The 23,067-nt window shown below is 38.6% G+C and overlaps 1 protein-coding gene across 2 annotated transcripts in view; it reads right to left on the reverse strand.

The window, feature by feature from the left end:
• Positions 1 to 23,067, reverse strand: part of ODAD2 (outer dynein arm docking complex subunit 2) — a 177,998-nt gene that overhangs the window by 108,898 nt on the left and 46,033 nt on the right. For both annotated transcript variants that reach the window (XM_037037218.1, XM_037037217.1), the window contains exons 11-12: positions 9,613 to 9,759; positions 9,008 to 9,217 (exon numbers count right to left, since the gene is read on the reverse strand). In XM_037037218.1, the coding sequence (XP_036893113.1) occupies positions 9,008 to 9,217; positions 9,613 to 9,759 (357 nt within the window). The remainder of the gene's footprint in view (positions 1 to 9,007; positions 9,218 to 9,612; positions 9,760 to 23,067) is intronic.

Here is a 23,067-nt window from a genome sequence, read left to right on the forward strand (position 1 = left end):
ATCTATGTTCATTGGTGATATTGGCCTATAATTTTCTTTTTTGTAGTGTCTTAATCTGGTTTTGGAATTAGGATAATGTTGGCTTCCAAGCTCATAAAAAAGTTTGGAAGTCTTCTGACCTCTTGAATTTTATGAAAAAGTTTGAGGAAAATAGGTGTTAGTTCTTTGAACGTTTGGTAAAATTCACTGGTGAAGTCATTCTATCCAGGACTTTTGTTTGCTGGTGTTTTTTTTTTAATTACTACTTCAATTTCATTAGTTTTTATCAGTCTAATCAGGTATTCTGATTCTTCTGATTTAGTTTTGTAAATTGTTTATTTCTGTGAATTTGTCCATTTCTCCCAGATTGTCCAATTTGTTGGCATATAGTTTTTCATATATTCCTGTAGTGTCTGTTGTTACTACTCCCCTTTCATTTCTGATTTTATTTATCTGGATCCTCTTTGCTTCTTGATAAGTCTGGCTAAAGGTTCAACAATCTTGTTTATCTTTTCAAAGCACCAGCTCTCCACTTCATTGATCTTTTGTAGTATTTTTTATATACTATATCATTTATTTCTGTTCTGACCTTTATTATTCTCTTCCTTCTGCTCATTCTGAGCTTTTTGCCTGTTGATTTTTCCCTAGTTCTTTTTTTCCTAATAAATGTAACTTTTTATTCTGATAAAATACATATAACATAAAACTTATCATTTTAACCATTTGTAGTTATACAGTTCAATGGCATTACGTACATTCACATTACTGTACATTTAATAAATATATTTTAAATATATATTAATTTCAAAAAATGAAATAGGTTATTTTTGAAACTTTAAAGATACAGAAGAGCAGAAAGCATAAAGTAAAATCATCCACAACCCCCTTTCCAAGATACTTTTAGGTGTAGGGTTAGATAATTTATTTGAGATTTTTCTTGTTTCTTAAGATAGGCCTCTATTGCTATGAACTTCCCTCTCAGGACTGCTTTTGCTCTGTCCCACAGATTTGGGGTTGCTGTGTGTTCATTTTCATTTGTGTGTAGGTATTTTTAAAATTTTTTCCTTGATCTCACTGGAAATTGTCCAGCTACATTCATTGTTTAACAACATGCTATTTAGACTCCAATTGTTTGAATGTGTTTGAGGGGTTTTTTTTATTATAGTTAATCTCTAGTTTCAAGCCATTGTGATCTGAAAAGATTCCTGATACAATTTCAATTTGCCTGAATATGTTAAGACTTATTACGTGTCCTAACTTCTATTCTACGTTTGAGACTGTTCCAAGTGCACTGGAGAAGAATGTATATTCTAATTCTTTGGGATGAAAGTTTTTTGTAAATATCAATTAAATCCATGAGCTCTAGTGTGTTGTTAAAGATCACTGTTTTGTTGTTGATTTTTTTTTTTTGGTCTGGAAGACCTTTCCAGTAATGCCAGTAGGATGTTAAAGACCCCGACTATGACTACAATGCTGTCAATCTCACCCTTAAAGTCCATCAAGAGGGTTTTTTTTTTATGTATATATTTAGGTGCTCCTATATTGGTACATATACATTCACAAGGGTTATTTCTGCTTGTTGGATCAATCCCTTCAGGATTATGTAGTGACTCTCTTTGTTTTTTGTTATGGCCTTTGTTTTGAAGTCTATGCTTTAGATATAAGTATTGCTACCCCAGCTTTTTTCATTTCCATTTGCATAGATTATTTTTCTATACCTTCACTTTCAGCCTGTGTGTATCTACAAGTGAGGTGGGTCACTTGTAGACAGCATATATAAGGGTCATGTTTTTTTATCCATTCATCTACTCTATGTCATTTGATGGGAGCATTTAATCTGTTTATATTTAAGGCTATTACTGATATGTCCTTATTTAGTATCATTTTTTCTTTATACCTATATTCTTACCTCTATTTCTTCTTCTTAAAGCAGTCCCTTTAACATTTCTTACAATGCTGGCTTGGTGGTAATGAGCTCCTTTAGTGTTTTCGTTGCTGTTGTTGTCTGAGAAGCTCTTTATTTCACCTTCGATTTTAAATCACAGCCATGCTGGATAGAGTATGGTCCTTTTTTCAATTACTTTGAATATTTCTTGACAATTCCTCCTGGCTTGAAATGTTTTTGTCGAGAAATCAGCTGACAGCCTTATGGGAACTACTTTGTAGTTAACTGTTTCTCTCTTTCTGCCTTTAAGATTCTCTCTTTCTCTTTAAAACTTGCCATTTTCATTACAATATGTCTTGGTGTTGGTCTCTTTGAGTTCATCTTGATTAAGACTCTCTGTGCTTCCTGAACTTGTGAGTTTTTCCTTTACCAGGATAGGGAAGTTTTCTGTCATTATTTCTCGAAACAGGATTTCTCTCCCTTGCTCACTTTCTTCTCCTTCTGGTACCCCTGTGATGCAGATATTGTTATGTTTCATGTTATCACAAAAATTCCCTTACACTACCCTCATTCTTTTTAGGGATTTTTTACTTTTGTTGCTCTGATTGGGGTTTTTTTCTACCTTATCTTCCACATTGCTGATTTACTTTCTGCTTCCTCCACCCTACTTTTAATTCCTTCTGGTATATTCTTCATTTCAGATACTGTATTCTTCATCTCAGATTGGTTCTTAATCAAGGTTCCTATATTCTTTTTCATGATAAAGCTCTTTTGCTAAGTTCCTTGTGGGTCTCATTAAATTCCTCATAGTTCTAACTTCCTGGAGCATCCTTACAATTATACTCATTACTTTGAAGTATATGTCTGATAAATTGCTTGCCTCCATTATATTTAGCTCTTTTTCTGGAGATTCCTCCCTTTCTTTTATTTGGGTGTTGTTTCTTTGTAACCCCATTTTAGCTATCTCTTTGTGTTTGTTTCTATGTATTAGATAGAACTGCTATGACTCCCAGTCTTCTTGGGGTGGCCTTATATAGTAGGTGACCCATGGGACCCAATGGTGCAGTGTCCTTGACGTCCTGAGCTGGATGCTCTAAGAGCAACCCTTGTGTGTGTTACGTGGTTCTTGATTGTTGTTGGCTGATTCATGGATAGGATCTAACCCCAGGCTGGATGGCTGAGAGGCTCAACATTAATCAGTTGTGAAAGCTGCTGTATAGATGCTGACAAAACAAAACAAAAACAAATACAATGCTAATAACAACAAAATAAAAGGAGTAAAAAGGGGGAAGAGAAAATATAATAAAAGAAAAAGAACACAAGAATAAGAATAAAGAAGAATATGANTTAGCTATCTCTTTGTGTTTGTTTCTATGTATTAGATAGAACTGCTATGACTCCCAGTCTTCTTGGGGTGGCCTTACATAGTAGGTGACCCATGGGACCCAATGGTGCAGTGTCCTTGACGTCTGAGCTGGATGCTCTAAGAGCAACCCTTGTGTGTGTTACGTGGTTCTTGATTGTTGTTGGCTGATTCATGGATAGGATCTAACCCCAGGCTGGATGGCTGAGAGGCTCAACATTAATCAGTTGTGAAAGCTGCTGTATAGATGCTGACAAAACAAAACAAAAACAAATACAATGCTAATAACAACAAAATAAAAGGAGTAAAAAGGGGGAAGAGAAAATATAATAAAAGAAAAAGAACACAAGAATAAGAATAAAGAAGAATATGAAAGGTATGAAGAAAGAGAAAAATATATAAATAATGGGAAAAGAAAAACAGATAAAAGCAAAGAAAAAATATAAGAAAGGGAAAATGAAGAAAAATAGAGTACAAAAAGGAATGGGAAACATAAGACATGAAACAAAAAGGAAAAATGAAAAGACAGAAAAAATGATTTAAAAAGCAATAAAAAAAAAGAAAGAAACCATATTCAAAGCTATAAGCAATCTACAGCTTTTGGCTGCCTCTGCCAGGCTTGGCTGTGCACTGGAGGGGCCAAGCTGTGCTCCAAGGCCATCTTTTAGCAGAACAGGGCACAGGAGCCCATCAGCAAATGTCCCAAGGCACCGCAAGATCTGCCTCTGCCTGCTTCTACCTGCCAGCCTGCTGTCAGTCTTAGTCACTAAAAAGGCAGTTTCTGAAAGGGCTTCTGGTAAAATGGGAAGGATGGGACCCCTGGATCTCCCATTAGGGGGAGGTACCCCTGTGTGTGGGGTGGAGCCATTCCCCTCACCTTCTCAGGAAACTAACTGGTGCTTCCCCATCCTAGGAGAGCCGATAGAACACCCTCTCAATTTCTGGCAGACAGAACCTCTGAGCTACAAGACCTCAACCACATGCCTACTAGAGGCTCTGACCAGCCAAGGTCAGGGAAATAATCTGGGTCAGACTCAGACTGTGGCTCTGGGGTGGCTCTGGGGTGGCTCTTGAACAAATAATAAAGGAGAATGTCCCCATTCTGGCAAAGGAAATAGACTTCCAGGAAGTCCAGGAAGCTCAGAGAGAGTCCCAAAGAAGTTGGACCCAATGAGGAACACACCAAGGCACATCATAATTACATTAGCCAAGACCAAAATGAAGGAGAGAATCCTAGAAGCAGCAAGAGATAAAGGGACAGTCACCTACAAAGGAGTTCCCATAAGACTGTCAGCAGATTTCTCAAAAGAGACCTTATAGGCAAGAAGGGGCTGGAAAGAAGTATATCCAAGTCATGAAAGGCAAGGACCTACATCCAAGATTGCTCTATTCAGCAAAGCTTCCATTTAGAATGGAAGAGCAGATAAAGTGCTTCTCAGATAAGGTCAAGTTAGAGGAGTTCATCATCACCAAGCCCTTATTATATGAAATGTTAAAGGGACTTGTCTAAGAAAAAAAGATAAAAAACATGTATAGTAAAATGACAGCAAACTCATAATTATTAACAACCACACCTAAAACAAAAATAAAAACAAAGTAAGCAAACAACTAGAACTGGTATAGGAACACAGAAATGGAGATCACAGGGAGGGTTATCAATAGGAGAGTGGGAGAGGGAGAGAGGAGAGTGGGGGAAAAGGTACAGAAAATAAGTAGCATAGATGGTAGGTAGAAAATAGACAGGGGGAGGGTGGGAATAGTATGGGAAATGTAGAATCTAAAGAACTTATAAGTATAACACATGGACATGAACTAAAGGGGGGAAATGTGGGTGGGAGAGGGGTGCAGGGTGGAGGGGAGTGAAGGAGGGAAAATGGGATAACTGTAATAGCATAATCAATAAAATATATTAAAAAATAATAAAATAAAATTAGATATTTTAGGTCATCCTTAGTAACTCTTCTTACATATCTAACTAGTTACTTTCTTTCTTCACACCCAAATTTAGTTTTTTATCTCACATTTTACAATTGTGTTGAAAAAGTCAAAATATACTGTCCTCTTTGAGATAGCTTTCACTATCACTATCATATATTTTAAGTTTTCTCCTTTCTTAGAGGTAGCCCATGTTCTATGGAATTACTACCAAGTACCAATATATGAGGTCTAGCCCAAAAAAGTCCAACAATTGTTAATAAAATTAGAATGGTTTCTGTGACATTGATGTAACCTCACAGCCAAGGAGAGTGGACTGGAATGTGCATGTGTGAATAATGATGACTTCAATACACTAGGCAGTGGGGGCTATAGACACCATTCAGTGAGCACGTATTTTTAAAAAATGGCTTTGTCTCTGGCAAGATGGTCTCTCTTTGGCAAATAGCAACCCCACTGCCTTTTACCACTGGATGCTTTGTGGCAGCTGATCCTGGCTCTGGTTCTCTGGGCTAGGGAGCCCAGTCTGTGGTCTAGCTTTAACCTCTCTTAAGGGGAACCTCCCTCAGCCGTGATATCCTGCCATAACCTTGGCCTGCTGCCTGTGGGAGCAGGGCCAGGCCCTTTCACAACCCTACTTTTCCTACCAGTGTGGAGGTTGTTCCTGCCCATCCTTGGTTAAAAATCTCCTCTAGTTTTTAGTTGGTAATTCATTGTAAATGTTCTCCAATTTATTTTTTATTTTATTTTTTATCTTTAGAGGGGAAGGGAAGGAGAGAGAGAGAGAAATATCAATGTATGGTTGCCTCTCATGTGTCCCCTGCTGGGAAATGGCCTGCAATCCAGGCATGTGCCCTGACTGGGAATCAAACCACGATCCTCTGGTTCCCAGTCCCACACTCAATCCACCAAGCTACACCAGCCAGGGCTCCAATTTAGTTTTATTTCCAGTTTAGTTCTGGGAAGAGGCACAAGAAAGATTCACCTACTCTGCTGCCATCTTGAACCCCCAACCCTGCCCCAAAGTTGTCTTCATTGTACACGTCTATTTGATTCTTCTCTCTCTGTAGGCCAAACTTTCCAGCGATACTATCCACACAATCATAACCACAAATCCTGAATTTACAAGGGAGTAGCCTGGACTAAGTAGAGCTTCTAATTCCTAATTCCAAATCCCTGAGAGAGATACAGTAGAATCAGCCTTAGTCTAACCAGTTATGGCTCAATGAAGAACACAAGTGAGGAGTAAATAGCTTTCGGGTACCTACAGGGGAAGAAATTCTAAGACAATGGGTTTGAACACAGGGGAGACAGTCTAAAAGAATCTGTCTACTACAGTTGCTCCTCATTATCTACATAAAGTCCAAATTTTGTGTCTCATTGGATAAGGCCCGTGTGACCAGCACAGTTGTCCATCTTCACCTCTTACCACATAGCCCATCTCACACTAGTCTGGTCACATTAAACCACTTGTGGTTTCCAAGCACTTAATGTTGTTTTCAGGTCTGAGCCTTGACCAACAAGACTTGATCCTCCTTAAATGCACTTCCCTGGTGCATCTGTCTGAGAAATACCCACTGACCTTGCAAGACTCAGCAAAGGCAATATCTCTTCCCTCCAGCCTTTCTGGACACTTCTCCTCCAGGTAGAGTTGACTGTCCTCCTCCTCCTTTGTTCCCCCACTATTCCCAGTGTTGACTTCCATGAAATACCTAGTTTTACCCATACATTTTTGCCTATATTCCCTCTGCCCACATCACCATGAGACCATGACTGTGGTCAGGAACATACCTTTACTTATATTCATAATTCCACCACCTACTTCTGTGCATGACACACATTTCAAGAAATGATTGAAGTACTTTTCTGTGAAAGGGTCAAGTACGCGATACATTCAGAGGAACATGAAAACTGGCTGCAGGACTAACAACACTGGATCCTGCACTATGTTTTGGCCTGATGCCCTCTCCCTGCTTTCTCAGACTTCATGTCTTCTCCCCAGTCTTCTACTGGCTGTGCTTCTCCAGAGACTCACCTAGATTCTGACATCCCATAGTGGCCTGTCTGCTCCAGTCTTGACTTAGTTCCCTTGCTCTGATGCCTTAACCAGCCCACTTCTCCATCTGTGAATTGGAGGTCTCCCTCATTTCCAGTTTTACTTGGGAATTCCTCCCCAAGTACCTAGCAAACCAAAGGTGGGTCCCCAAGCCTAGTCTTCCCAGATGTGTTCCCAACACAGCAATTACAAGTTCATTATTAGTTTACCCATTACTGGTATTTCCTATACCTGATTTAGCTATTACTTAAAATTAAATTAAAATGTGTCATTATCTTCACTACATTACTGCCACTGTTCAAATGCCAGGCCCTCAACTGTAATGTATGCCTCACATAGAAACATACTTTAGGTTTAGACTACATTTTTCTTTCTTATAATTCAATGGGAGCACTTTCAGTGGAAAGCCACATCAGCCGACCGTATGATTTTGTTGTTTAAGGAGGATAATGATAATATAATTACTTCCCTCCAAAATTTTTATTACGAAAATCTTCAAAAATATGTAAAGGCTGAAAGAATTACACAGCAGCTGTACAGCTGCACCCATATACCCACCATCCAGGTTCTATAACAAACATTCTGCCATATTCGTTTTACCACATAGCTAACCATCTATTCATCCATCGTATTTTTATCCAGCCATAAATGCATCTTATTTTTGAAGTAGATAATTATAATTTATAGTGCTCTACAAATGAAAACATAGATTACAAATGAAAACATAAAGTCTGTTTTAGTAAATTTCTGAACACTTTCACTGTGTGTAGGTTCACTTTAAGTCTATATTACTTCAAAGAATAATTATTAGCCCTTTATATGTGTGAAGTATGGGACTAAGTCCTGTGGATGGCACTACAACACCTACGACACGTCCCTCATTTTAAGGGATTTAAAGCCCAGAAGTGGTGAACACGAGCGGTGGGACAGACACGAGGTCTGCTGGCCCTCACTACGGAGGGTGGGAATGCATTTCCATGCTGTGCTTCACTAAGGTCTTTCCTGCCCCGGCAAAGGTGTGGAGCAGAATAACCTTTATCTTTCCATGACAGTTATTGAAATAATCATGTTTTTATTATAAAAGTAATACTCTACAATAAACTGGCATATATTGGAAAATAGGAAAAAATTGGTAATAATTTCAGAGAAACCCCTGTGAACAAATTTCTGTATTTATTTCAAGTATCTTCTCCATACCTTTTAGGTAGGTTTTTAAAAATTGGGATCATAGGAATATATATATATTCCTTGTTACTAAATAAACTTCCAAAATACAGTACTGATAGCTGAACACAGATGTTTCTTACAAATATACTGCAAATTGTTTTACTAATCTCATGTTGTAAAACACGCTGTTTTCAGCTGTCTCTCTTCTTAGTGACTGTAAGATGAATAAATGTCTGCCCCTCTGACTGTCACTTTAGGGACAATCCTCATGGTGAGATCACCACATTGGAGGGCAAGGGCTACCAGACTGTTTGCCACTGAACAGTGCTCTCTCCCCCCACCAATGCTGTACACAGAAATGAATGTATCCCCACCAATATGACAGGTAAAAAGCGCATCTATTTTCTAAACTTTATATATTTGCAAAACAAGCTTTAATATGTTTTTCGGCCACTTGTGGATATGAATATACAAAAATACTTTTCAAGGACACTGTATATAAAAAGAAGACTCCCAGAACATGCCCTGTGGTTATCTAATATCCGGGAATGACACGAAGGACAGCGGGGGCTGACATCTCCGTGGCAGCTGGTGTGCCAGTGATGACGTCAGTGGTACTCACCAGTTTCGTGATGCCCCCGTGGTGTCTCACTGCCCACCGGGCTCTTCTAAACTTGGCAACATTCGCAATTGTCTCAGCTGCCAGACATTTCAGACTCTTATGTGGAGAATCAAGTATATTAACCATAAGTGGTAGGCCCCCGAGGTCAACAATATTACGTCTGATTTGAGAATTATGACTGATTTCCTTCAGGATTTTTAATGAACCAATCTAAATGAGAAAAAAAGGTTATAGATGAATGTGTGCTTAATCCAGAACAAGTGCTGTACTTTTAAAAATTCCAAGTCTACCAAAAACCTTTCCCCAATTATGTTTTCAGAGAAAAATGTTCTGTTCCCAGTTGTTACACATAGTTTCTGTATTTTCCTTCAAGTCCATAAACACTCGTCATTTAGGAAGCACACATGAATGGAAAGAACCAGAAAAGAAGGAAGAAAAGCAGAGAGGTGAGGAGAGCAGCTAACAACAGAAATAGCAGGTTATCAGTAACGACAGCAGATAAAGGCGAGAACCACCCAGCAGGAGTGGTGGACGCCTGGCACTGAGAAGCGCCCCATGAAACGGTATAAACAAGGCTCCTCATCCACTGTGACAGAGCCACTCACCTTACATTTGACTTCATCTGTATCAAGTAAATTGATTAAAACTTCAAGGCCTCCAGCATCCCTGATTGCCAACTGGCAGGTCTCTTGCGCTAAATTGAAATCCTTCAATGAACACAGTGCAATCACCGTAGCTATCTGATTTCCTCCCTAGGAAAATGCCAGGCCACAGAAAGGTTAAATAAGATCACTCTCTAAACAGTTATAAACCTATGAACTGGGAAATATGTCTCCCCATACACATCGCACATTACTTGTTTTAAAAGTTCTCTGAGTGGGTTATAATGTGTTAAATGAATCGTGTAGAGCTAAAACACACACACAAAAAGCTGTACAGAGTGTCATAAAACATTATTCCAATTAAGAGTCAGCTTTTAAAGGTGGTCTGTCTGCTTTAAACAGCTACAACATTAGGTGGTATTAATGTATTAAATAGTCAAGGGGCAAGCCTTGATAGAGCGACTAAAGAATACAAGTCTTATGCAGAGTTAACAGGTGGTTCCTGTAGTTCTTAAAAATATACTGTGCCATGCCAACCATGTCTGAAAATTATTCGCACAGATTTACCTATGTTCTTATGCATGTACGTATGTACCTGCATTTTTGCAATAAGGAAAACCTGGAGAAAGGGAAACCATGTGAGAGGCAGTAAAACAATCCACACTGAAAATGAGAGAAAGTAGATAAGGACTGTGCAGTTTTGAAAGAGAACGCAATTCTATTAACTGGTGATGACGCAATGGGTAGCTGAAGGGTAAAAAGACAAAGCTTCAGCTTTGAGAATCATGCAAATAATCAACATATGTAGAGTAGAAGAGAACCATTACTTTGAAATAAAACCATCTGTGAGATTTTAAAAAATTAATGTTGATAGTAAAGCTGACCTGCCAGCAAATTAAAATCAGGATTTGTTGCAGAATCTCTTTAGCCATACCCACTGAGCTTTAATGCCTGGAGATCTTCTGACGAACATATCATAGTACATATTACTTCTATTCATATTAAGACTGGCTGATAAATAAGAGTTACACTATAAGCATGAAAATAGTTCAGAAGACATAAAAGCTAAGAATAAACTATTTTGTAAAAGGTGCTCATAAAAGACAGCCTTAGTTTTCTATCTCAAAACATAGTACCGAGTTTATGTACCAACTCAGTTGTTGAGGTGTCTCAGTGATTATTTCAATTAACTGTTAACTCTTATCTTAGATAATGACCCAAAGTGCACGAGTAGTGTTGTTAAATATTTGTTTTTGCCAAAGAGAAGCTGTGGAAGTGCCTCCTTTATGCGAGAAGGTGGAAGTCCTCAACTGAAAATCGCATGTTGAGTTTGCTAAGATCTACACTACCCAGCAGAAGGAGAAAGCATGCAAGATGGCAGTATGGTGACCCTCAAAGAAGCAGTCGTGACAAAAAGGCTTCAGGGTTCCAGGGAACTTTGTCTTCTCAGAGCCTTCTCAGTGTGCTCAGCTTCTAGATGCTCTGCTCTGTGCGTCTCAAGATTTAGAGGATCCAAGATGACAGCAGAGCAAGTGGAAGCTACACTCACCTTATCCCAGGACCAAAATGGGATTACAACGAACTCAAGTCTTATAACTAAGGACTTACAGAAGAAGCCACATCAAGACTTGGTAGGAAGGGTAGCAATGTCAAAAGGTTGGCCCCATTCACATAGCAGTGGCTGAAGTTCCAGAGGGATAGCTCAGCTGTGAGGGGACCCCCTTGAGGAGCAAGGGGTCTAAATGCTAAGTTGGGCTCTCTAGCCCAAAACACAAGAGCTAGGAAGAGGTGCCCACACAATATGTAGACGTGAAAAGCAGCAAGGTTTCTGTCCAGCAGGGAGAAGTGGGAGCCCTCTATAAACAAAAGTACACTTTTAAAGGGTTAATGCACACAAGTGAATTCACAGCTATTCACCCTGGACTCCAGTGGGAGGGGGGTGGAGCAGACTATAGTTGTATGAGGTGAGTCTTTGGTCTGTGGCTCTCAAGAGACAGCTAAAGGGATAGTCACAAGAATCTCTGGGCTGACTCACTCTCCTACACTGTAAATACCATCTTTCTTGGACGGCACTCCTCTCTGTAAGCATTAGCCTGGAAGAAAGCAAGAGCCCCACATTCTGATCTCCTTCTTGTCCCACCAAGTAGAGCTTATGTACTACTGGGGAACACAGCCAGACCCTCTTTCAGTGATTGAGCCATACAGGCAGCCAGCAGAGGAGATAGGCAGACAGGTTTTATCCAGGTACCACAGAATTTTGGGGGACCTGCTCCCAGGCCTGGTGCTGGTAAAAGCCAGCCTTGGTGCAGAGCTGGGTCCTTCCCATATGCACCAAGGCCAAGCAAAAGCAGCCACAAACTGGACTGCTATAGCTCCAAACAGGTAGTCAAAAAGCCAGTCAGAGGCAGCATCTCACATTGGTCTGCACCAGAGTACCTCCCAAGAGGCCCAGAACCAATATACCCAATGACCAGCTTTAGAAAACATCAGGGGAGGATCCAATAAGCTTCTCAAGCAGCATATCGCGTGGGAGATCTCAGCAGGCTCCAAGCCCTGAAGAGGTGAATTCCACATCGTACGCTCAGCCCCTGCACAGTAGCTCACAAACCGTGGTCAGGGTTGAGCCTCACTGTCAGCCAGACTGAGGATCCATCTCATGTACAAACAGGCCAATAGCAATCAAGATTCAATTACAAGTGGGCCACACAAGGGACACTCCTGGAGCCACCAGGTCAGGTGATCGAGGAGACAGCACCACTGGACTCCCCAGGACACCTACTACAGAGGGCCATACTATAAAGACTGGGAATCACAACAGATTTATCTAATACTTACAAAAAACACAAAGAGGCAACCAAAATGGTGAAACAAACAAAAAAAATAGGCCCCACATGAAAGAATAGGGGAAATCTCAGAAAAAGAGCTCAGTGAAATGGGGGCAAGCAATCTGTCAGATGTAGAGTTCAAAGCCATGGTAATACAAATGTTCAACACAAAAAAAGGACACAGAAATAACAAAAAAGCACAGAAATAACAAAAGGATAGTGTCTTTCTTCCAAAAAAGGAAGAAAACACTATCTTAAATGAAGAGTACTCTGGAAGAAATAAAGAGTAGTTTGTAGGCTGGATGAAGCAGAAGATCGAATCAGTGATTGGGAAGATAAGACAGGAAAAAACCCCACCTAATCAGAGCAGAAAGAAGAAAAAATAATTTTTTTAAAATGAGGATCATTTAAGTCTTAAGGGACCTATGGGACAGCATAAAGTGTAAAAACACCCCCATCCTGGGGATACCAGAAGGAGAAGAGAGAGAGCAAGGGATAGAGAACCTACTTGAAGAAATAATGACCAAAAGTTCCCCTCACCTGGTGAAAAAAGAAAGCCACACAAGGCCATGAAGCACAGAGTCCCAAACAAGATGGACACAAAGAGGCCCACACCAACACACATCATAATTTAAATGGTGAAGCTTAAAGACAAGAGAGAATCTTAAAAGCCAGAGAGAATTACGGTTACCTACAAGAAAGCTCTCATATGACTATCATCTGGTGTTTCAACAGAAACATTTCAGGTCAGAAGACACTGGCATGAAATATTCAAAGTGATGAAAAGCAAAAACCTACCCCAGGCCTACTTTTCCCAGCAAGGCTATCATTTAAAATTGAAGGATAAATAAAGATCTTCCCAGACAAGTGAAAGCTAAAGGAGTCTGGTACCACAAACCAGAATTACAAGAGATATTACAGAGCCTCCTTGAAGGAGGAGGAGGAGGAATAGAAAAAAGAAAAAATAAGATGAAGAAGAAGAAAAAAAAGAAGAAGGAAAAAAGAGGAATATAATTAAAAGATTAATATGGCAATAAATATGTACCTATCAATAATCACTTTAAATGTATTGTAAGTGGCTTCAATGTTCCAGTGAGAAGACACAAGGTAGCTGAGTGGATAAGAAAACATGACCCACATCTATGCTGTCCAGAAGAAATCCACCTCAAAATGAAAGATGCACACGGACTAAAAGGATAGAAAAAGATACTTCATGCAAATCAAAAAAGAAGCTGGGGTATCTATACTTATATCTGACAAAAGACTTTAAAACAAAGCCCATAGTAAGAGACAAAGAGCACTACACATGATAAAGGGAACAATCCAACAAGAGGACATAACCTTCGTAAAGCACCTAAGCACATAAAGCAAATCTTGATGAATATAAATGGGAAGATTGACAGTAATACAGTCATATTATGAGATTTTACCACCCATTGACATTAATGGACAGATCTTCCAGACAGTAAATCAACAAACAACAGCCTTAAAGGACACACTAAATCAGATGGATTTCATTGATATCTTCAGAGCATATCATCCCAAAGCAGCAAATATACACACTTTTCAAGTATACAAGGAACATTCCCTAGGACAGACCACATGTCAGGACACAAAACAAGCCTCAGTAAATATCTTCAGACTGAAATCATAGCAAGCATCTTCTCTGACCACAGTGGCATAAAACTAGAGATCAATTTAAAAACCCTGACAAACACACAAAGACATGGAGGCTAAATAAAATGTTACTCAACAATGAATGGTTAACAATGAAATCAAGGAAGAAAGCAAAAGATACCCTGAAACAAATAAAAATGAGAATACAATTGAAAATTTGTGGGACACAAGGAAGCAGTCCTAAGGGGGAAATTTATAGTACTGCAGGCCTGTCTCAAGATAGAAAAAATCCCCAATAAACAACCTAACTTTACACTTAAAAGAACCGGAAAAAGAACAACAAACAATCCCAAAGTGAGCAGAAGGAAATAATAAATATCACACTAGAAATAAGGAAAAAAGAGTCTAAAATAACAATGCAAAAGAAAAATGAATCCAACAGCTGGTTCTTTGAAGATACAAACAAGACTGACATACCTTTAACCAGACTGATAGAGAGAAGACCCAAATAAATAAAATAAAAATGAAAGAGAAGTAAAAAATAGTGCAAAAGAAATACAAAACATTTTAAGAAAATATTATGAAAAACTATATGCCAACAAATTATACAATCTGGACAAAAAGGATAAATTCCTAGAACTGAATTCTAAAACTGAATCAGGAACAATCAGAGAATCTAGGTAGACAAATCACATCTCATGAAACTGAAGCAGTAATAAAACTCTCAACAAACAAAAGTTTGGTATCATATGGCTTCCTAAGTGAATTTTACCAAACATTCAAACAACTAACTCAACTCTCTCTCAAACTATTCCAAAACTTCAAGAGGAGGGAAGACTCCCAAGCTCTTTTTACAAAGACAGTAATATACTAACTCTAACACCAGGTAAAAACATTACATAGAAAATTATAAGCCAATGTCCGTGGATGAACATAGATGCTAAAATCTTCAACACACTATTATCAGCATACTGGATTCAGCAATACATTAAAAAGATCATAACACCATGATCAAGTGGGATTAATTCCAGGGGTACAAGGTTGGTGCAACATCCACAAATGAAAGGATAGAAATGTGATACACCACGCAAACAAAATGAAGGATAGAAACCACATGATTGACCCGGCCAGGTAGAACAGTTGATTGGACCATCATCCTATACAATGAAATGTTGTGGGTTCAATCCCCAGTCAGAGGACATACCTAGGTTGTGGGTTTGATCCCATAACCTAGCTTCATGTTTCTCTCTCATATCAATGTGTCTCTTTCTCTCTCTCTCTCTCTCTCTCTCTCCCCCTCTCCATCCCTCCCCCCACCTTACCTCTGCCTTCCTCTGTCTCTAAAAACAATAAACATATTTGGGTAAGGATCAAAGAAAACTCACATGGTTGTATTAATAGATGTGGAAAACACACTTGATAAAACCGATCGCCCATTCATGATAAAAACTCTCAGCAAAGTGGGAAGAGAGGAAACATATCTCAACATAATAAAGGCCGTATATGACACACTTCAGTAAATTCAATAGAAAGGAAAAAAGCATAGTACCAATAATCTCAAATAAATCTTCCTCACTATAAATTATGCTTATTTTCATTTGCTTGTCATGACCTTATATTGCCATATCTGTTGTATATGTGTGCATATGTATAATCTATGGACTAAGCACAGAAATGAAAATTATATTCAAGCTGCCCAACCCCCTCCATATCACACACACGCCAGTACACAAATTCTCTTGTGAATTCAACACAATATGTTACTTTTTAAATAAGAAACTGAAATGGCATTAGCAGAGGGCAAGCCTCAAAAGTGAAGTTGGAACAGTTTAACCTTTCCTCTTACTCCTTTCCAGAAAATTCCCTCCATATTTTTAAAGATGTCACACACCACTGCCCTGTGGTGACACCACCAGTGAGCTCCACTTTTGTACTAATTTTCCTTCTGGATAATCTAGGCTGTCCCCTATATTCAAAATTAAGTTTAGAATGAGGAGATCCTTAATTTTATTACTTACACTTAAAATAATAAACATTGTTCTTGCAGCTCTTATGTCCTTTTCTCAATATCAAGAGAAATTGTACCGCCACCAAGCTCCCCTACGGTTGGCTTTGAAACACAAAGTAGTAAGTTACCTACATACTACTGTCAGCTTCATAAACTTCCTTGTTTTAGGGGCACAGGACCACCACATGCTGGTCCTCCTGGTGCCTCTTTTAGAAAAACAAAAAGCAGATATTTTGTAAACCATAAAGAAGAATCTATATGCTAACCATAACTAAGTAAAGAAAATAATGTAGAAAAAAAGCAAAGCAAAGCAAGGAAGAAAAACAACTCATTAATCAAGGCTCTTTTTCTACATTGAAATGGTTAAGAGGAAGCAGACAGTTCCCCTGGGGCACCTGAAGGAATGGAGCTGGGTTCCTACATTAACAGTTTGAAACTGCGAACCGAGCGCTTCAGAGAGAGAGCTCTTTAAGCACTGGCTCAAGCATGACTCACAAACGAGAAGACGTCAGGCAGCTTGTCATGCCTCAGTGAAGCCAAGAGCGTCTCCCACCAGAGGCCCAGCTCTCTGGAGGAGGTTCTGTCCTGACATTGTCAGCTGTGCATGATCAAGGGCCTTCTTGACTGCCGTCCTTGCATTATATTTTCTTTGGTAGCAATTTCATCCTTTTATACAGTCAGCACAATCGTTGTTTCCTATTGCATTTCAAGGTCTCTTAATTTTTCTCTTCTAGACTATTTCCATCCTTTGAACTTTATTTCATTATTTACACTATAACCAATAAAATGCATTTTTTAAAAGTCATGGGACTGCAACAGATGCCCAAAGGGTAAGATTATATATTTTTCTGAATTACCTCTAGGCCATTTTTGAAGCCAAAAGGTGGAAAATTTACATTTATCATTAAAAGTTAGATCCGTATAGAGAAGGAATTTCTGTAAATCAAGAGCTTTTTCTGAAAATCTGGAAACATAGTCATAGACTTGAGGGATTTTTTTAGAACAGTTTTATATTAGGAAAAGTTAGTTTTTCCACATTTCAGGATTTAGTTCTACCCTTGTCACTGACCACACTCCCCAAAGGATTATAAATCTTTCAGAATGAATACCAGAGGATTGGAGCCAAAATTTTCAACATACAGAGCCACAAATGTTAGCCAATTGCTATCCTTTAAATACCAGCTATGTCGAAGGATTTTCAAGTGTTCGTTCTCCCGTACCAGATGCCGTAAACATCGAACTGTGGAGAGGCAGTACAAATCTGGTTCTTTTCTAAGGAAATCTCCCCTGAGAATGTAATTAGTTGCCAACCCTTATTTTCACATTTTATCATATATTTGCATTTGTGACATTTTAAGAGCTGGCGAAAACATAGTAAAATGTTATTTTACTAGTTTCTGAAGGGTTTTGAAGAATGCTTCCAATAAGCTTTTGTACTCTTTAAACTAATGTCATTCTTTTGCTGGTTGTCTCCCTTCCTTTGCTTCTTGTCAGGCATCTCCTGGTTCTGTCCACCTGCAGACACTTCGCAGCTCGCACTCCCTTCTACAACCAGGAGGCGTCTGTCCACTGTCACAACCAATTTTCAAACACACAAAGGTTGAGTAAATGCTGCTTTCTCTCATTTTTCTCAAAATTTCTTTGTGAAAGGCAAGATGAATACAAGATACTTTCCTAAGTAATGGTTTTCATTATTTTAAATACAAACTTGGAAATAAAAAGTATTACCTTTTTTGGTATACAAAGCAATACCCTGCCCAGCCTCCTTATTGCTGATAAGGAACAAACAAACACTTATTAACTTGAGAGGAAGGATGTTTTCAAGATCAAATCAGGAAGCGAGCTGCCTCGAATCATTTTTGTATTCTTCCCCTCAACAGATTTGCTCACTTACTATTTACTGAATCCAACGTTGGGCCCGAGACATCAGGTAAACAAAAACAGACATGGTATTTGCCTTCATGGCGCTCACAATTTAGTGGGGAAAGTTTTAATTTTTTAAGTCCATCCAAATATACAAAAACTTTGAGTATGAGAAGTGCTATGAGGGAGAAGGGTATGGGGCTATGGAAGCTTCAACAGGGGACTTAAACCAGGCAAGGGCATCAGGGAAGGTTTTCCTGAGGAATGCATGCCTGGGACTGAGGTCGGGACAAAGAGCAGGTACTTTCCCTGGAGGTAGAGGGAAGTGATGAAAAGCACGTCAGTCCAAGTACGTAGCACGTGCAAAAGCCCTGCAGTGGCGTGAGGCAGGCGCGTTGAAGACCTGAACAAGGCCAGTATGACTGAGACCCAAAGAGTGGGCGGTGGCAGAGTAGTCAGAGATAAAAAAGGTGGGCAACAGAGCCAGCTGGGCAACAGCCCAGGTTGAAAATTTTAGCCTTTAATGTAAAGATTGATAGGAAATATTTGAGAGTTGTTGCTTTTTTGCAGGAGTGTGGGGAAAGACTAACATAAACTGAGTACGTTTCTAAGAAATCACCCTGGCTGAGGGGGCAAGTACGGACTTGTGGGAGCCACTCAGGTCACAGCGGGTGTGCAGAGAAGGGGCTAAAGAAGGGGATAACTTGGATTAGGAGGCCAGCATGACCTATCACGTGTTGTAAAAACTTCAAGTAACTTGGTTCAGAAAAGGATGACAGGCAACATACTCAGAGGGTCATCGTCAGCTCCTGTCAGAGCCCAATATGTCAATAGTGAGACAAGAAGGCAGGCAGAGGCGTGAGTGGGGACAGAGGGCCCTCTTCTCCTGTTCCCCACTGTCTGCAATTAAGAGTCAGCGGGCAAGACCTAGTGAGGTGACACAACCCTTGCACAGCCATCCAGCTGGCTTTCCATGCTCCCAGCACTCTTTCCTCCCAACATGCCACTCACAAGAAAAGGGAGCCCTGCCAACCACTGTTTATTAATGACCACAGAGGGCCTGGGGCCCAACACAGAGCTTTGGCTTACAGATGCTCTTCATCTCCCAGGACCAGAAATGGTAAAAAGTCCATCACTTCTTGGCCTTTTGGCTAAGATCAAGTGTAGAAATGGTAAAAGTCAGTGCTCAAAGTGACTGGCATATGACCACATAAGTCAAGGTAGTAAAATATATTGCTTTGCCTTCCGTTTATTTCAAACTGATTTTATACTGATGATTCAGCCCTCATAAACCTAAGACTCAAGAGATGACACTAGAGAACTCCAGGAAGGAAAAATAAGAAAATGCTGCTCCAGAGGAAAAAAGAAATTTGACTCAGATTCTTGTATTACAAGCTTGCTAAGAATTTTTATGGAGAACAGGTAAAGGACAATGCGAGGACTCCCTACACATTCTTTTTAAATGGAACATTTATAGACTTTGACACTCCTCTGGACTGTCCTGATCATTACAATGAGGAAAAGTCTGTATCAAACGTAACAGTTTTCCTAAAGGGATTAGTAAATAACAGTAATTATGATAATTATTAATTATTAATATCCAGCTCAGTAAAGTGGCTGAATACAGGGCAATATTAAAAAAATTAGTAACTATACATCCATACACTAAGAATGACAAATAAAACTGTGTAATCTGAAAAATGTTCCCATATCAAAATTAGCAAAATAACAATAACAAAAGTATCAATTTAAATCTCAGAAGAAATGTGTTAGAAATATATGGATAAAAACTAGTAAGTTTATTAAAATACACAAAAATTAAATAAATGGTCACACCATATTCCTGAATAGGATAACTAATTCAATGTTATTAAAATTGTAATTTATTCCAAAGTAATTTATAAATTAGTTTAATATATATTAACAAAACTCTCTGGACAATCAAGTATTAAAATATACAAAAAATCTATAGTAATTAGCATGGAACTGGCATGGGAAGATGCACATGAATCAATGCAACCAACAAAGAAAGATCCAGAAACAAACTCTCACATGTGAGTATAGTACTTAATAAAGGTAAATAGCATCTCAGATCTTTAGAGCAAGGAGTGAATGAACTAATAATGTATTAATACAACTGTCTATTTATCTAGAGAAAAAATAAGTGAAATCCAGATGGATTAAGGACCTGAACATTTTAAAAAGCTTTAAAACTACCAGAAGGAAATAGAAAATATTTCTGTTCTCTAGAATGGCTTCAGAAAAACTTTTCTAGCTCCTAAACCACAAAACCCATAACCCATGAAGAAAACAGTTGCCATAATTACTCATTTTAAAGTTTTTATTAAAAAGTATAGATAACATATGACAAACTAAAGAGAGCATTTGCAAATAATATAACAAAGGAGTAATTTGCACAGAACCAAAAGCAAAAAACCACATAGAAAAATTGGCAAGGTAGACAATAAAATGGCTACTTGACATATAAAAAAAAATCGTCAGTCTCACCAGTCATCAAGCATGAGCAAATTCACATGATATACATTTCCCCCTCTCCAAATTGGCCGAAATAAAAAAAAAAATGTGGAGTTTAAAGACTATTAACGCCCAAATGCTTTCCAGACCAATTCAATTATCACATCCATGAATGGTACCTGGGCACTAAGGCCTTTGTTTAGTATAATTCTGTTTTGTTTTGTTAAGAGCCTGGCTGATTTCACTGTGTATTCAAAGTTGAAAACCATTGGTGTATTACTGGTAGAGGGTAAACTGCTGTTTGCTTTCTGTAGAGCAGCAAAAATACTTTTTATATAAACTAGCTTAGTTGGTTTCTTACTTTTCCTTATTTCCCTTAAAATTAAAAAAAAAAACATTTAATGCAGTAGTTCTCAAACCTATTGTGCATCTATTCTTCTTTATTAAAACAGCTTTATTGAGGTATAATTGATATGCAAAGGCTGCACATGCTTAATGAATACAACTTGAAGAACTTGGACACACACACACACATATATATATATATATATATATATATATATATATATATATCCATGAAGCCATCACCGCACTCAAGGTGCAGAAGGCAGTAGGGAAGGACCAAAAGAGAAACATGCTTCTGGTACACCCTGCATGTCTCAACTGTAAGGAGGTCACACTGAGACAGCCACACAACCCAGAGAGCGAAACAGACAATTCCATCACCTCCAAAAGTTTCCCTAGGCCTCCCGCTTTTTGTCGCAAGAACACTTAACATGAGATCTACCCTCTTAATTTATTTAAGTGCACAATACAGTAATGTTAACTAGAGGCACCATGCTGTACAGTACATCTCTACAACTGAATCCTCTTGCATGACTGAAATTTTATACCCATTGAACCACTTTCCATTACAACTAAATTTGAAATGTGCATACTCTTTGACCCAAGTGATTCCACTTCAAAGCAGCTATTCTATAGAAATAGTTTACATATTAAATAATATGTAGAAATATTTCCTGTAGCATTGTTGTAGTAACAAAGATTGATTTGGGAGATAACCCAACCAGCTATCAAAAAGGGAACTGTTACATTATTGATATATATATAGGGTGGAGCAAAAGTAGGTTTACAGTTGTATGTGAAACAGTTTATTCTTATATTATTACTTATTAATTATTGTATTATTCTCTATACAAAGAACTGTAAACCTACTTTTGCCCCACCCAGAACATACAGAGAAATATACTATGCAACAATTAAAAGGACTGAGGCAGATAAGAAAGGTGAGCAAGACTTAACACTTTGCATCAAAGGAAAAATGTAGAACAACAAATAGCATGACTTTGTTTTATGGACAAAATATGTGTGTATATTAACAGAAATATCTGGAAGGGAGCTTTCACTTTCATTCTTTTACATGGCTTGAATATTTACAATGGGCATACACTAATGCATTTTAGAATATTTTAAGACATTAAATGCAGAAGGCAGTAGGGAAGGACCAAAAGAGAAACATGCTTCTGGTACGCCCTGCGTGTCTCAACTGTAAGGAGGGCACACTGAGACAGCCACACAACCCAGAGAGCGAAGGCCCCTCCCCACCAGCAGGAATCTCAGGGACTTTTGGATTAAAAAGGGACACAAAGTTTCATGTTTGTCCTGAAAATATGCACTTTCCAAAAATGATTACAACAGATTTATAAGCATATATGAAATGAAAGCTCACTTATACCAAATCTGGTACCTCTTATTCCTTTAGAAATTCTTCAGCATGCCAACTTCTGTGACAGGGCGTGAATATGTGGTTTTTTGTTCTTATTTTTTTCAATGGCAGCCTCAGGTGTACAGCACAATGGCTGGATAATCATACATGAAGTGTTGTCCCTGATATTTGCAGTACCCACATGGCACCACCCAGTTATTCCAACATTACCGACTATATTCTCTATGCTGTACTTAACATCACCGTGACTATTTTGTGACTGCTAATTTATATTTCTCAATCCATTCACCTCTATCACCTCTATCACCCATCTTCCCAACACTCCTCCCCTATAGCAACCACCAGTAGGTTCTCTGCATCTGTAAGTCTGTATCTATTTTGTTTGTTCATTTATTTTGTTCTTTAGATTCTACATATAAGTAAAATGATATGGTATTTTTTCCTTTGACCTATTTCATTTAGCATACATAATACCCCCTAGGTGCATCCATTCTGTCACAAATGGTGAGATTTCACCCTTTTCTATTGTGGGGTGATATTCCATTGTATATATGTACCACCATTTTTTTATCCACTCATCTACGGATGATGGATGGGCACTTGGGTTGCTTCCATAGCTTGGCTATGGTAAATAATGCTGGGAAGAACACAGGAATGCACATATTCATTCAAATTGGTGTTTTGGCTTTGTTTGGATATATACCCACAAGTGGAATCATTGGGTCATGAGGCAGATCCATGCTAATTTTCTGAGGACCCTCCAGACTGTTTTCCATGGTGGGTGCACCAATCTGCATTCTCAGTGCATGAGGCTTCTGTTTCCCCACATTCTCACCACTTGCTGTTAGTTGATTTATTGGTGGTAGCCATTCTGATGGGTGTGAAGTGATATCTCACTGATTTTAATTGCATTTCTGTGATGATTAGTGATGTTGAACATCTTT

The sequence above is a fragment of the Sturnira hondurensis genome, unplaced genomic scaffold, assembly GCF_014824575.4.
Source record: "Sturnira hondurensis isolate 20B ecotype Veracruz unplaced genomic scaffold, ASM1482457v3 Scaffold0022910, whole genome shotgun sequence".
Taxonomy (NCBI): Eukaryota; Metazoa; Chordata; class Mammalia; order Chiroptera; family Phyllostomidae; genus Sturnira; species Sturnira hondurensis.